This window comes from Pezoporus occidentalis, unplaced genomic scaffold (genome assembly GCF_034315485.1).
Source record: "Pezoporus occidentalis ecotype Australia unplaced genomic scaffold, CSIRO_AGI_Poc_V1 ctg129, whole genome shotgun sequence".
Classification (NCBI taxonomy): domain Eukaryota; kingdom Metazoa; phylum Chordata; class Aves; order Psittaciformes; family Psittacidae; genus Pezoporus; species Pezoporus occidentalis.
In genome coordinates this window covers 3889999-3906966 of record NW_026913092.1, presented here as the reverse complement: position 1 = coordinate 3906966, position 16968 = coordinate 3889999, and the positions used below count along the sequence as shown (strand labels likewise).

The window sequence follows — 16968 nt, the reverse complement described above, 5'->3', positions numbered from 1 at the left end:
GGTATAACACAAATCACTACTGCTACCACCAATGATAATAATAATAAAGGAAATAACAAGGGAAGAGAATACATCATCTCACCACCAGCCGACCGATAACTCGCCCCCCAGGCCCAACCAAGCTCTGACCGATACCTCCTCCAACCCTGCAGTCTCCCAGCCCTTCCGGCTAACTCCCAGTTACATCCTGGGCATGACGTGCTGTGGTATGGAATACCTCTTTGGTCAGTTTGGGTCAGGTGTCCTGTCTCTGCTTCCTCCTGGCTTGCCCTCCTCCCTGGCAGAGCATGAGGCTCACAAAGTCCTTGGCCAAACCAAAACATCGCTTGTTATCAGCTCTGTTCCCGAGCTGAAAGTCAAAACATTGCACTGCACCAGCTACCAAGAAGGCGAAAAATGACTGCTACTGCTGAACCCAGGACATTATCCACCCCTTATTCCATACCATTCACGTCATGCTCAGATCCCACATTTTCAATATACCATCACTCTTATCTCAGTGCACTCTTATCTTAGTGCATGGACCAGTCCCTATAAAGCTGCTGAGTCCATCTGGTCCATGATGTCAGGCTCCATCTCTTGTAACAGTCTTCCAGAGCAGGAGAGACTGTGTGCAGTGTTCACACTTGTGAATAACCTGGGCAATAGTGTCCATTGCTAAATCCACCCCTCGATCATGAGTCCATCTCTATGTGGCATCTATGCTCTGATGGCCTGAAGTGCCATGGGCCCACCAGGCTTAAAATAATTCACTGTCCCCTTAAGCAGTTTGTGCAGCTTGTTGCTGGGGACTCCATACAGCTGCCTTCCATCTCCGACGCTTCCAAAGCACTGGAGGGGCCCAGTGGACTAGATACTTGCCCATACTGTCCCACACACCCTGCCACTCATGACTGTCCAGCCTTGGGGAAAACCTCTTGGTCCCCCTATATTGTTGTCTAACCCCAGACAAGACCCAAACCTGACTCTGCTTAACTTTTGAGATCAGACAAAATGGTTGTGGGTAGAACACAGTCTGTGTGTGTGCCAACATGCTGATCCCCATCACAATCAGCAGGCAGGTCCCAAGGACACCCAAAGGCCATTCAAAACCTTCAGAACTCTCAGTTGATGCTGCTGTACTTGTCACTGGGGCTGGTGTAGCTGCTGTGCTTGCCGGCTCTCCCACCGCCAGCTTCTCTTTTCCTGAGTCCAGCTCTTCCTCGCTGGGAAATGCTGCGTGGTCTCCTGCATCCTCCTGAGGCTCGGCGGGCGGCTTCCGGGGAATGCTCTCGGCCGTCGCGGGGCTCGGCTTCTCCGCGGGGCTCGGCTCCTCCGCGGGGCTCGGCTCGGCCGCGGGGCTCTCCTCCGCCGCCTTCTCCCGCTGCTCGGCAGCCGCCTCCTTCTGCTCCTCGACCGCCCCGACCTCCTCCACCGGCAGCCGTCCCCTCGCGGCCTCCGGCCCCGCTCCCGCCGCCGCTTGGTCCCCGGGGCCGCTCTCCCGGGCCGGTTCGGCTGCCGCCGGCTCCCGGGGCCGCTCCCCCTCTGCTCCCCGCAGCCTCACGAAGATGGAGAGTAGGGCGAGGGCCAGGACGGTGAAGAGCAGCCGGACGGCCAGGTACAAGTCCACGGCCACGTCCGTCCCGCCCTGCTGCTGGAGCCCGCCCGTATTACAAGCCATTGCCATAAAGCACAGTGAGACAAGAACCTTAGCCCAAGCCCCATACTTGATAAACACTATCACAGCAAATACCGGCTCTACGTAAGTTACAACATTCTGAAGCTGTGAGATCAAGCGAAACAACTCTGAGAGCCAATAAATCAGCATTGTGACGAGTGACTATTAATCTGGTCAGATCTGTCGTTATCTCAACCCTTCGTGCCCCACGTTGGGCGCCAAAAAGAACTGTCGTGGTTTAAACCCAGTCAGGTAATTCGTTCACTCACTTCCCCCCCTTTCTTGCCCTCCCCCTGCTCCCGGAGGGACGGAGAGGAGAATCGAAAAGAATGCAACTCCCACGGGTTGAGATAAGAACAGTTTAGTAACTAAGGTATAACACAAATCACTACTGCTACCACCAATGATAATAATGATAAAGGAAATAACAAGGGAAGAGAATACATCATCTCACCACCAGCCGACCGATAACTCGCCCCCCAGGCCCAACCAAGCTCTGACCGATACCTCCTCCAACCCTGCAGTCTCCCAGCCCTTCCGGCTAACTCCCAGTTACATCCTGGGCATGACGTGCTGTGGTATGGAATACCTCTTTGGTCAGTTTGGGTCAGGTGTCCTGTCTCTGCTTCCTCCTGGCTTGCCCTCCTCCCTGGCAGAGCATGAGGCTCACAAAGTCCTTGGCCAAACCAAAACATCGCTTGTTATCAGCTCTGTTCCCGAGCTGAAAGTCAAAACATTGCACTGCACCAGCTACCAAGAAGGCGAAAAATGACTGCTACTGCTGAACCCAGGACAGCCAGTAAATGTTATCAGCTTTGCTAAGACAGTATTTTCACTGCAAGAACAGGGTGTGTATTGTAAACAATTGCATATTAACACCTTGGTCTCATTAGTTGCAAACTTCTCTGATACATGTCTCAGTGGCAGCTTCTACTAATTAACTCAGACACTAATTGGGTCAGATGAAATAAAGTAGACAGCAGTCACTCAAGCAGACTAGAACAGCCTGTTCTCTAATTGCTTTGGACAGAGGAACAAAAAGGAACTTGAAATATTACAGGCAAGTGCTAGCCATCACTGAGTACTTAGTGTGGATATTTCTAATGAATATTTTAACAAAAGCTGAAACAAATGTTTGTCCTTTAAGTGTGGTTAACCCTTCCTCCTTTCTGTGTTCTGCCTCTGTGTGACATGAATTTTGATGGCCTTTGACCATGTGAAGTTTTTGGTGTTTGTTTTTTTTTTTGTTTGTTTGTTTTTATAGAAGCAGATCTGAAAATCTGAGAGAAAATGCATTAAAAAAAACCCACAAACAACTGTTTAAAGCTTTGCATCTATGTATCACTAGGTGGCATTTGCTGAAAACAGTATAGCAATTTCATTTTTACATCAGAAACTTGTGTGAAACACTAGGTATTGGTGTTGTGGATTAGAGTCTGATTACATGTTTTAAATCCTGATGCTTCCTTTGGCTTTATTTGTTATTAGTGAACAGTGTTATTTGGAAAGTTGTGGGCTCCTGTTTCCTCTTTTTGATGTATGCTGCTTTGACTTACTATCTTACTATCCTTGGTCCCTTGTCCTTTATTGTTCACATTTGAACACAAACAGAAACCTAGATTGTAAAAATCTCTAGCTAAGGAAGGACATGGTCAGACTAACATTAAGCATGTATGTTCAGTTTTCTGAACAAAATTAAAGGCAATTGTGCATTTTTCATGTAAGTTGTAAATATGAGAATTGTAGATAATTTTAACTAATTACATAACTTTGACTTTGTTATTTTTTAATAATTATTCTCTATTAATACTGCCATGCAGTGCCTCTGTCATGGCTTACTCTGAGGTGGCTTGCTGATCAATTAAATGCTGATTTGTTTTCTTAAGCTAAAAAAACATAAACATAACCCCCCAAGAAACCTACAACCTCTGTGTCCTGGCAAGGAAAGTTCACTGTTGGCGACAGCTCCTTTATCATATTTTTCCTCTTTACAGTGCATATAACAATTCCCCTTGTGAAAACCATGAAGGCCAAAGCCTTCTGAAATTGCTGAAAACCAAGTTTCTTGTTTTGTGGAGGGTTGTTTTTTTGTCGTTTTTTTTTTTGTGACATTGCTGAAATACAGGATCTGCCAGTGCTGCTTTTTTTTCCGGTATGAAACTTTTCCCACAGTGGTGACAGGAACATTTATAAGTCTGGGGTTTGCTTTGAGACGGCTTGGTAACTGCAGCCAAGGTGAGAGCACTTGCTTCCACCTTAAATTAGTTTCGGCAATTCTCAGATCATTGGTACAGAGGAGTAACAACACTTATTATGGGTTGCTACTAAACACACTCTGTACACAAACCAATTTTATTAGTCCTTAACCGATGAGGATTTTCTTGGTGGTGGCTGTATGTTAGGGCTTGCAGAGGGACTGCTGCAGCCTTGCCTACCTGCTTGTGCCTATCAATCTGTCCTAACACTGCAGTCCTTCCTCCACAAGGAGCAGAGTATGAAAATATGTGTGTGTTCTGAGGAGGGATAAAAAAAAAAAATAGATGATACTGGTTTCTTTTTGAGCTAGCAATTGCTCTGCTGTTAGCATTTCCCTTTTTCTCTGGGAAGGGGCAAAGATGGGTTAAATCGAGGACATCTGAAACCAGAGTTAATACAGTTAAGATGTATTTAATCTGTTTATTACATTTAGTCACTCCCTGGTTAAACCTTTTAGATTCTACCCTTTTTTCCAAGTCAGATGAACAACCAGAAATGGGACTGAGCAGCAAATGTTTCCTTACTCTGAGCAGAGTGTTATCTCTCTGCTAAGTGGCCTTACAAGTCCTTAGCAGTCTTTAGGAGATGAAAGGATCAAAGTATCCTTCATCACCTGTTTCAGAAATTGCAGTTTTAGGTTGTGGAGTTCTGGTAGGTTTTATGTATAATAGTAGTAGTAAATCTGTATGGAAAAAGTCATCCCTGTTGATTTTCTGTAGCACTGCACGATGTCTCATCAGCTTTTAGCATGTGCTTCCTTAATCTGTGAAAAAGAAATAAAATTTCTGTTAAAAATAATCCAACAAGAAATAGTAAGATATTTTCCTCAAACTTATTAACTTGAAAAGATGAAGTTAGTATCTGTGAACTCCTCTTACTTTGCTTTCATATTTTAGTAATATTGGTAACTTCCCCAAATTTTCTTTGGATTTGTGCTGAAGTTGATATAGTTTATAGCACTAAGCATTTTTGTTTTTGTTTTTTTTTAATTGCTTTTAACAACAAGAAAAAAATCTTATAAATCATCTCTGTTGGTATTTTGTCAAGATACTTGGCTGTCCTGGCAGCATGGAGCGTTGGTGGAGGCTTCTCACGGAAGTGGTGGAATCATCGTCCCTGAAAGTGTTCAAAAACTGTGTAGATGAGGCCCTTAGTGACATGGTTTAGTGGTGGATTTGGCAGTCCTGGGTTAACAGTTGGACTTGATGATCTTAAATGTCTTTCTTTTCCAACCTGTGATTCTATGATTGTATGATTTCAGTGGTGCCTGCCAAAAAGTTCATAATATAGTTTAGTCATATAGTGTGCTGCAAGTTCCAGAAAGCTGCAGTGATTTTAAGCTGCTATAGCAGTTCTAACCAGCATGGAGGTTTAAGTGAAAGTAAGCGTATTATCTCAGTTTAGCATGTAATATATCATCTACAGTATTCAGAAAATGCTACTAAATTGATGGTATGATGCTGAAATAGCACACACTTCTATTAAGCCTATTTTTTGTTTGTCAATGTATGTATATGATATTGAAAAATAAATAATAATGGGTGCGCTGTTTATACACAGCTGAATATCCAAATGAATTATTATATATTTCCATGTAAAGATAACTTGAGTCATAAGCTGAAATCTTCCTTTTTGAGCATCGGTTTCTCAGGCAGAGATAGGTTTGTTCCTTAATTTTGGGGAGTGATTTATCCTTCACAGTGAAAGCTTATGTATTGAAGCAGTGTGTCTTCTTAGGTTTCATTTTTGGAGTGATTTCCCTCTGGGAAAACTTTGTGTCCTGGATCCAGCAAAATTTTTAGTTGGAAAGGAAGAAAAGAAAATCAGCAAACAAAATCAGTAAAGCTTGTGTTTGCAGAGCTGTCAATAACTAGGAGACCAGGGTATTTCTGGTAGAGTGTGGTTCAAAACTCTTTCGTGTCCTTATTATTGAAAGCCTAAGGCAAGGGTGGATCACCAACATTTGAGGGAAATGTCTTGACAGTTAGTATGGTATCAAGTGATATGGGAGTGGAAAGCGCTGATACTCCCTTCCCATGCTCTTATGCCAGTGATGACAACATATGCAAAATCAGGGTCCTCTTTCTTTGGGTTTTGTTTTTATTCTTTTCTTTTTTTCAGTCTAAACAGTTGAGTCATTAGGCACTCCACTTAATAGCCAGCCAGCAAGAAGCAAGCGACCAGCCCATGGGCTCTTCAGGAGGGTTATTCTCTATTAACAGTTCTGCTCCTTCCTCCTGAATCAAATCCATAGACAGGGAGAAGTATGATCAGTTCCCTAGTGTGTTCGCATGTGGTAGACCAGCGGAGGACTAGGCCAACTGCTGGGAATACCATTACCAATATATGAATTGGAGCTGAATACCCCATGTTGTGTATACTTAAAGTGTTCTGAAAATGTGAACTAAAATTCTGTTTATTGTCTTATTTATTTAATTCTGTTGGAATTGTGCTCCTGCTTTTACCTCAGGAGTTGTACCTGCTGCAATTTATTTAGACAAAAAGTCTGAGAAATGGTGGATTTGGGGAGGAGTGTTTTTAACAAATATGCAGCCTGTGTGTATGTTTCACCCCTGCCTGTTGTTATTTTAGGGATCGTGTCTAACTTGCATTATCCTGATATTTTTGGATGCTAGTCAAATCTTTTTGTTTGTTTTTTGTTTGCTTTGGTTTTGTGGAGGTTTTTTTGGGGTTTTGGGGTTTGTTTGTTTTTTTTTTTGAAAGTGGTTAATGGCCTGGAGAGGCAGATCACACTGTGCTGTTTTGTTGTACATACTTGGATGGTTCTTTTGTTCAAATTCACTGTTTCCCTGCATATAACTTCTAGCTGCCCATATCACAAGAAATTCCTTATCCCTTTTTCTTTCTCAAAAGGATATGTCTCTGCCTTTTCCCATCCCACTTTTACTTCTTTATATGTCTTTTGCCCTTTTTTTTCCTCAAGCCAGGGAAAAAGTGTTTCCCTCCCCTTCTGTCTTTCATCTCTCCTTCATCTTTTAGCGTTGTTGTTGTTTTCTTTCCTTTTGTTCCAGACTAGCATTCAGTTGTTTTCTCTATCTGTTGTGCTGCTTCTGCGTCCATACTCGTCTTCAATCGCACTCTTTAGTTTTTTAGTTTTTTTAGTTTTTAGGCAAAGCTAGGTCAGAAGAATGAGATGTTATATAAACACTTGTAATGCCTTAAAGAATTTAAAAAAAAAGAGGAAAAAGAGGTCAGGAAACAGTTTCCCTGAAACATTTATAATGAGAGAACAATTCCAGCTAAAATAATGAGAAAAATAAAAGGCTTTCTCAGCATGACATTCAGTCTAGGCCTGTGGTATCAGTAGAAATCTTGTAGGTTGCATCTAATAGCCATTCTCTCCTCTGTTCAGATCAGCAAATAGAATCCCTCTTTCTGAGTTCCTGTATTTGACCAAGGGGATGGGGGAAAACAGAGTTGAGATTAAGTCTTTTCAGTCTAGGAATATTTTATTCCTAAATTTGCTATGAATCTTACCACGTCCTCAGAAAATGTTGATATTTCTCAGAGCATTGAGATGTACTTTTTAAAAAAATTATATATTAATGAGGGTTTTCTGCATACTGAAGTCTCCTGTTCCTGCTGAGATTTTGAATAGGTTCATCAGTATTTAGAGAATCCTGAGATGGTTTGGTTATGGTGATTTGACTTGTGTTCCACAGTAAAGTCTCAAGAGTTAGCATAGGGAACAGAGTTTTAACAGTATTCAGATAAATTCTGCTCATCAGTGTATTTATAGAAGATGGACAAAGAATTGTATGTTACATATTGCCCTACATGAGCAATAGACTTAAAATCATTGGCTGTCTGTCAAAGCAGTCTATTGTATTTCCTGTCAGCTTGTGAATGTCTTGGATGACCTCAATGACTAAAAATCAAAGCTAGTCCACTCAGATATCATTCAGTCATTGTATTGCATTGATTTCTTTTCTCCCTCTCAAATACGCAAGAATGGGAAGGGAACATTTCTCAGCAGTTGCAGTTACTGGCAGAGTATTGTAACAATGTGATGGAAATCTCTAAGAATAGTGAGTTGATGGAGCCAGAGTATCAATAATGTGATGTCTGTGGCCTCTTTTGTTCCTAGTGTTCCCACCAGAGTTGGTACTCACTCCCAGTCACTGAAGCAAATCCTGGCCTTTTCTAAATCTGCATTGTTTGGCTTCTAACAAAAATAGCAGTTCTGATGCTTTTATTTTGTACAGTGCAGTTCTGATGAACCTGAAATTGCAATGAATGAAGGAACTGACACCTGCCTTAAGACCATTGTTTCAAAGTTTTCAGCTACTGTATGGGAATTGGTTTTTATTTTTTATGTTTTCTTCTTCCTGATAGTTCCCAGTAGACAAAACATAGCTATTCAATTATTGTTTAACCCAGTTCAAGGCAACACTGGGTAACGGAATAAGACAAGTCTCTGTTTTTCCTGTTTGTGTTTCAACCTGTGATGGAACTGTTTGCTGAAGACTGCTCACACAAGTGAGCCTCCTATCATCACCAGTCTCTGCAGTGATTCAGATATTCCACACGTATTATGTAATGTCTTTATTGGCACCTTAAGGATGATGATTTGTTTCTTCATTTCAAATTAAAGCTTACAATCTGAGGATACAGCTCATTTCTTATACCCCTGAAGTGTTAGCATACTTTTGTTGAGTGTCTTCTAATTTTCAAAAATTGGCTGTACTTACTCTTCAGAAAAGTTTCCTAAGCCACTTAAATTGATAATCACTACCTACATCTCTGGAAGGCAGAGTGCAGATGATAGGAAAGGTGCACTATTGAGTCATTTTCTATAGGAGAAGAGTTTGTGAAGTATCTATCCATCCTTGGAAATATTAAAAACCAGACTCGATGTGGTGCTGGATGGTCTGCTCTAGGTGACCCTGCTTGACAAGGGAAGTTGGACCAGATGACATCTAGAGGTCACTTCCAACCTCAACCATTCTGTGGGTCTGTGAAAGCATTATTTATTCATGTGTGTCAGGAGTAAGAGAAAGTGAAGATCCTCTAGAAAAAGAGAAAGATGCAAAGAGTGGAGCTTCCCCCAATCCATGTTTTGTGTGGGAGAGTGTCTTACATCATACAAATGGAATGATATAGTGACCATATATACTGTATATTTCTGAACCTCAGTTCATTTAAAATCTGCTTGGTATTCATCAGCTCACATTGTTTAAACGTACTGCTTTTTATGACTTGCTAACACTTGTATGGTTTTAGGACATATCTAGAGTATACCAGATATGTTTTGTTTTGTTTTGTTTTTTTTCCTGTTGCCATCTTTCATTTGATGTTTAGTGGTATTTGGTGGGGGGGTGTTTTGGAAAAATAAGTGTAGTGTACTAAGAGATGACAACATAATGCTGCACTTTTTTTTTTTTGCTGGAAAATGGAAAAGAATTTCATTTTAGCAGTAGGTTTCAAACATGAACCACTTAATAAAGTATCTAGGAAAGTTGTCTGGTAACCACTTGCAGTTAATAATCTCATCTTTGTTCTGCTGAATCCTGATTGCATGTTCCTAAGTATTCTTCAGTGTGCCACTTGTCGCTATTACTCTTGCTATCTGATTAAATCTTAGAACTGTCCTTTGTCAGATTATAGCTTCATTAATACTTCACTTCCTTTCCTGGCTATGATTTCTTATGAGCTCTAGACTGGAATAATACTTTTAAAGTCAAATATGCAGTTAGCTAATTCAAGAGGTTTGCATTCACAGTTGCATAGCTGGATGCTCATCGTACCAGAAATACCAGAATTACAAGATCCATTTGTGAATGTGTTCTAGTTAAACGAGTTCTGTTCAGTGGTACTTGAGGCTCTAGTGCATAAAAATCAGATAAATTTCACAGGTCAGTATTTATTTATTTTTTTTTTCCCCTGGAAGGCTTTCTATAGACTCATTTCTGAGTTCATTTTCTGAGTTGATAACCTGCAGAAAGGATGTTAAGCCTGTTCCACTCTGTCCAGCATTCTGATAAAAACATATTATTGCTTTGGGAAGTGATCATGTTATTATTGAGGTAAATGAATTCTGGATCCATGCGGTATTTCATGTTCAAATTTAGCCTGAAGGGAGATAGTATGCTATTCTGCAATTCTTCCAGTTTGAAAGAAAAAAAGTAAACATACTACATTCCTTTTGAACTGCTGAAGGAATTACCTGCCTGGCCATTTGATTATTCTTATTGACTCACAGGAAAAACACCTGCAAGGGCATTCATCAGTTTGCTGCTAAAGGATCTGTTATAAATAAAGGATTATGAAAGTGGCAGATAAGTGTTCCTGGAATGTTTTTACAGCACCCAGACAAATGCCATTCAGCTTCCACATCTAGCATTCAATCTGTAAATCTGGGTTAGGAGAACATATTTTTTTGAAAAATGTCATGTTTACTGTGGGGAAAACATGCTGTACATAACCAAGACATTGATCATTTTTTAGATTAGGAGGCTGTGACTAACAAATTGCTGTGGCTAACAACTTGTCAGACCAAGCATCTAGTGATAAAAGTGCTTGAAATGATCTCTGTATAAAGATAACATCAGTGGAATAGATTTGTGTTTGCAAAAGTAGCAGAGCATTGCCTAAATTTGAGTAAGTTTCAAACATTCAGATTGTGGGTTTAACTGTCATTTTCCCCAAGAGACCCTGTTTTTTATCAGCTTAATGGACACAAATTGCTGAATAGCAATCAAACCTTTAGCATATATCCTTATGGGGAAAAAAACTCCAAACACCACACACTGTTACTGAAAATGCTATTACAGTAGCCTGTGATGAAAAAGTGAAAGTTTAAACAGTCTGAAAGAGGCTTTTTTGCCTCTTTTTTTTTTTTTTTCCTTGCTAAATACCACGTACTCTTCTTCTGCCCTGTTTTAAGGTTACATTTGGCATTTATAACAGAGATGATTAAATAGAAGTAGCTGTTTAGATGTAATATTTTACATGATTTTTTGAAGAAGTTTGTAATATAATAGTATATTGATTATGCATCTTCAGCCAACAAAATATTAAAACACCAATTTCATGCAGGGGGTGAAGCAAGAAGCATTATTTGGGATAGGTAGCAGTAGGACTCTGGAAAGTTTATCGTAGCAAATGCTCCTACATTAGTGGCAGAATGTATATAATGATTGACTTCTATGGTATGTTTCCAGTAGTACTATTGTGTTGACAATTTCTTCACCATAATCATGAAAGCAATTAGAATATACTCATTCTTGTATGCAGAAGTTTTTTATAATGAAATAGTAGTTTTACAAATGCTAGTATTATTTTTTTTCCTCAGTATATTGTATTGTAGAGAATGGAAAACATTCTTCTGAAAAGCCACTTTTAAAGTGCTATTGAGATGAGGTTTTAAGATCAAAAGATATATTTGCATTAAAGAGATTTTTCCATCCCTCCTTAGAGGGGTGGAGGGAGGGAAAAGCAAAGTACGTTATTAATGCTGTGCATTTCTTATGTAGCTCATCCATACCTGACTTTCAAATGCAGATGAATCCATTAACATTATTAATTGCTGAACATTTCAGATGGGAATTTAATATCCCTTTTTATTTAAGAAAAGTAGAGAATTTTACTGCAAAAGACAGGATTGAGTGAGCCTTATTTTAGTATAAGCATTCTGCAGTGTTTTCCACATATGCCCTTTAGTTCTAGTTTGGTTTGACTTTGTCATAGACAGGTTTGACCTTCTGTATTATTTCAGAGATAATAGCTACAGATCTTATCGAGTAAATGCTTATTAGGGTCTAAGTTGAGGGACTCTTTCTTTTCCTGCCTACATAAAATACGTCAGAATTGTACCTTTGTGTGTCCACTTCAGAATTGTACCTTTGTGTGTCCATTTAATTCTTCAACTTAAACTTAGATACAGAAATCAAGGCCTAAGACCTGTAGATCTCCATCTGGAATGTGTTTTTTTTTTTTTTTGTATTAAAGAATTGAGAAGGACTTTCATGTATGGCTGAACACATGCATGGGTTTTGTTGTTATTTTTTTTAATTTCCCTACTGCAGGAAAAATATATAACTAATTGTGACAGATCAATAGCTGCAAGGCAGAAAATGCATAATGTGTGGCAGGGACTACCAATGGAGAGCTATCATTGTGGTCTGGAAGACTTCCTCAAGAAATATGAGGATGTGCATATAAACTTACTATTTCAAGTACTTTTATAAAAGTGCTGTAGAAGAGTTTCCTGTTGCTCATGTCATTGGGTAGCAATGACAGCTTTTTCTTTTAATACTTATTTAAAATTAAAAATTTGAATGAGATTTTCAGATCCTACTGCAAAATGCTTAGTTACAGAAGAAAAGAAACCACAGGGTGGGTGAGATGAGCTGGGGGCATAGACCATGTCTATGTAGGGAACCTGTAGGCTTTCTGAAACATGATGATGTAATTGCCAAGGACAGAATACATACAAATAGGTACCCTGAATGCATTTGAATTATCATTAGTATCTTTACTACAAACCAAGACCAAAGCTTCAGTCAATAATACTATGCCACTTTATTGAACAATTCTAATGAAGTGCTTTACTTTTCTCTGGCAGATGAACGGGAAGATGTTCAAAAGAAAACATTCACAAAATGGATAAATGCACAATTTGCTAAGGTAAATGCTTTTGTTTATTCATAAACAAAAAATTTTTTGAATGTTTAAATAAAAAGCCCCTGATTTTCCTCCACTGAGGTTTAATTTTCAAGATAACAGTTACCAGTTTCAGATATTGCTGAATGTAGTTGACTGATATGTTAGAAAAAATCGCCAAGTTTTATTCCTTTGATTTCAGTAGAGGTTGAACTGTAAGAAGCCATCCTTTTAAAATGTTCTCTGCCTCTATTTACTTTGCCTTTTCTCAGACTACTGATGCAGATATATTACTGAATGTTGTCAGTTTTTGTTATGTTACCACTATATGGAGAAGCTTCCTCTATTGAGCTTGTCTTTTCTTGTTTCTAATTGCAATCCCAAATTTAACAAAAGCAAATGAATTGGAGAGGAGCAAGGTCAAAGACAAGAGGTGTGATCCAGCCAGTGAATTATGAAAGTCAATTATAATATGTTTTGAAATCATTATCTTTGGTAAAGAGCTGAAATATACTTGAAAAAAGATAACTAGCTTATTTAAATGAGGTCCCCTGGCAGTATGTAATAATTTCATCTTTAATACACAGGAAAAAATTCAGCTCAAACTATTAATTTTATTAAACATTTTTAAAATCACTGGAGGATAATTACTGAACTGTATTTGTCAGTTGTAAACTAAGTCATTCCCACAATCTGTCATTTTATCTGGCAATGGACACAAATGAAATGGTACCTGTGATATATCTTCTGTTTAGTCTGGCTTCTGATTGTGTCCCATTTGCTTCTTCTTATTAAAAAAGAGGGGTAAAATAATCTGAATAGGACCACCATAATGTTGGAAAACATGCTCAGTAATGGTGCAGTCCAGCAGGGAGTCCCACGGGTCGTTAGCTTTTTCTAAGAGTATTTCCAGTGATTCAGACAGCACACATTTGTGCTCAGCATCTTTACAGCAGAGATGACCAGCAGTTTGGAGGACTGGATCAGGAGGAAAGACAGTCCTGAACTCAAATGATCTCTAATTAATCAATGAATTACAAGACAGGTGTGAAGTATTATATTTGGGACAGAAGAAAAATGTGTGCATACAGAAAAAGCAGCAACTGTATTATCAGTAAAAATGCAAAGAAAAGTCTGGAAATTGTGGTGAATCACAATTCAGCTGCACGGTAGTATTAAAAAAAAAAAAGGCATATACATTATGGCTGTGATAAAGGAAATACTTAACAGAAGATGAAAGTTGTAATAATTTCATTTTATTTGGCAACAGTGAGATTTTAACTTAAGTAGTTTACTGTCTTGGTGTTCCATATATGAAGACACAGTGCTAGCAGTCATTGTCTGATACAAGCTAATTTGAAATATATTGCCAGTTAGGCCTTGTTATGGTCACAGAAATAGTTACCGAAAACTAAGGGTAACTGGTGCTTCTCTATCTAAATCAAGTGTAGTGTTCCTAGGGCATTGCTTTCTCAGTGATAGTGATTTTGTGCAATAGAAGACCTTTCTGTTACTGAGGAAACTTGGAAGAAGTGTGCAGAAGAACAGTAATTATGAGGGGTTTAGAAAATATGACCAATAAGCAGATGCTTTTAATGGTAGGTTTGACTCAGTTGTCTGAATTGATCTAGGTGTCTTTCCTCCAATTCAAGTTCAGTGGAGTGTACTTCAGTGGTGTTTTAACTACCTTTTACTTCAGTTCTATAAATTTTTAGTTGTACGTGTACACACATTCATAAACATACTGGAGAAGAACTCATCTCCCTTTACTTCATTTGGATTCTGAGGAAAACCTACTACAAACTATGGTGCAAGTTTTTCTTTGCCTCATGTATCACTTGTGTTTTGGACAAGGTCTTTTTATTTCAGCAGTCTACCAAAAAACACTTTATCTTTAAATCTTGGCCAAATTATTCTTTTCCTGAAAAGTTGTTACATATAACCAAAATACTTTTGTCTGAAACGCTAATTCCTACTCCTTTTACCAACCAGAAAATGGATTATGCAAAAAATCTGTGATTTAAAGAGTACAGTATGTGACTCATCTATAAGTACCTCAGCATTGTTGCAGTAAGAGAGCCCAAAAGTTGGCTTCTAATGTTTGTGAGATAAAATGTTTAGTAAATTAGAAGTATAGGAGAAATAGAGAATATAATCCAAGAGACCTTTCTGTTTTCACTGCTCTGATCATAGACATTGTGTATGACTTTCTTTAAGTGATACCTTCTTGGTTTATCAACTAAATGGCATGCAATAAGTTGAAACTTCAGGCATCGTTAAAAAAATTAGAGCATATTGCTTTAATATAATTTTATTCAGAAAGAGCTTTTCTTTGCCCTCAAAAGAAGTTTATTTATAAAATAGTTAAATTCTGCAGGGTGTACGTAATGATAGCAAAGTAAGGCGTTGTAACCTAGTTTTTAATAATAGAACTATAATTAGGGCTCTCATAAAAGATCTAGTCCTGAGTAAGATTTTTTTTTTTTTTTCTCAGATCTCAACCTTTAAAATTTCAAATAACTGAAACCTTTGTAAATGAAACACAGGATCTTAAGTATGTGTTTGGGGGAATGCAAATGCATCACCAGCCCTCAGGTGTAGCTGCTCTCTGCTGGAACTTTGAAACCGCCACAACAATTGTGTTAACAATGTCTGTACCCCATTTTAAATGAGCTTATGTTGCCTCATTGGCTAAACATCTTCAGTTGTTCAGTGTATAATAGGCTTCAAAATACAAAGTGTGGAAATGTTCTTTATTTGCATGTATGAAAGAGCTTGGAAATGGCAATTAAGTTTAAAATGAAAACCTGAAAATTCCAGTGCCAGAACTGAAAGTTCTCAACTGTAAAAAGGAAAGAGTATGCTCCTGTGACTAAAGAAACACTGGCGATTTTTTTTTTTTTTTTTTTTTTTTTTTGTTCTCTCATTATGGGGGGGCTGTCTTAAAGTACTGCCAATTGTACTGCCAGCAATAACAGTATGTGTTGTGAGTACAGAGAAGGCAAGCAGCTAATCGTAAATTTTGCAGCTTGAATTTTAGGTTATACCCTTATGGCTAACTTAAGGTCAGCAGCTTAATCTGTAAGTGAGTTTTATAAATGAATAGTAATTTATGAATGAGTTTTCAACATTTCAATCTGCAATATCGAAAAGCATGTTATTGCTTGTAAATTCAGAGGTTTAAATAGGTTTTCCACATTTCTGCTACAGAAGTGTAGAAAATTCCATTATATAGTCAAAGAAGTCAGTATATGACAATACATATAGACAAGAGTCGGAACATAGAACATGATAGATGGAAGAAGAGAATTTATATTTTTTTTTTTATGGTTGCTCTACTTCATGTTTTGGATTTTTTTCCTGTTGGTATTGAAGAAGTCAGAATAAGAAAATAAATTTAAGATAACCACTATTTTCATTACTTAGCTTTATGTAAACCAAAGATCACCTGGTAAGGAATCTTTTTAATGGAGAATTTGAGTTGTGAAGAATGGCAGCTTTTTATCAGCAGGCAGAAATATTAGAAGGTAGTGGTTTCTGTGGTGACTGTGGAATTAGGATCCCATTTTTGTAGTGATTATGTGAAGAAACATAGTAAAGATGCAGTCTGTGCCAAAGAAGGTAAAGTTGACAGCCTCATTTAAGATATACGTGGCTAACAGAAGAACAATCAGCAATATAAAATGCACTTTTTATTAATGAAATTGTTTTGAATAGCAGCTAGATTGTTCAGGTAACTCGTACATGCAGGGATAAAAGGAACCCAAAGGGGGGACATTGATTACAACTTCAGTTGAACTGCGTAGCAGTCAAAATAATTTCTTAACGACCCACTGTTTGTCTGTGGCTTATATGATAGGAGGCGTTTTGACAGTCTCACGTCTTCCCATCTTCTTGAGTTCATGGACAACTTGAAATTATTCAAGACTCCCATTTGCTTTAGTGGTCTCCTGTGATTGTAAATTAAATGCCTTTTGCATATCAAATAACAAAAATTATTGATACAAATGAAATGTTTACTGACCTATGGAGGACATATATATCAAATATTTGAGATCCAGAGAGGCTACTGTAAGTCTGGCATCTGAAGAGAAATTTACACTGCTGCTTTTGCTGCTTCCATGCTATCACTTACAAGAATTTTGAATTCAAACTAATTTAAAAAGCCACTCAAAGTGAATTTGAAGTGTTGAAGACTCTGGGAGGGGAGCAGTCTGGTGAAGCTTTTGGAGTAGATGGTAATAGTTTAATTTGACACATTTCTGTAAGGTTTTGCTTCTATGGAAATATGTTAGCCCCGTGAATAATTTATGTCAAACTTCATCAGATGAACCAATTCTTTAGCCATATTTCTGGGCTGCAATTAGTAACCAAGAAAAGGAGCTGGAGGGAGGCAAGTTGCCAGCAAATCACAGAAACACAGATTAAAA

The 16968-nt window shown here is 38.4% G+C and overlaps 1 protein-coding gene across 15 annotated transcripts in view; it reads left to right on the top strand.

Moving 5' to 3' along the window:
• DMD (dystrophin) overlaps positions 1-16968 on the top strand; it is a 1213044-nt gene that overhangs the window by 277450 nt on the left and 918626 nt on the right. For all 15 annotated transcript variants that reach the window (XM_062608089.1, XM_062608087.1, XM_062608095.1 and 12 more), the window contains exon 2: positions 12501-12562. In XM_062608089.1, the coding sequence (XP_062464073.1) occupies positions 12501-12562 (62 nt within the window). The remainder of the gene's footprint in view (positions 1-12500; positions 12563-16968) is intronic.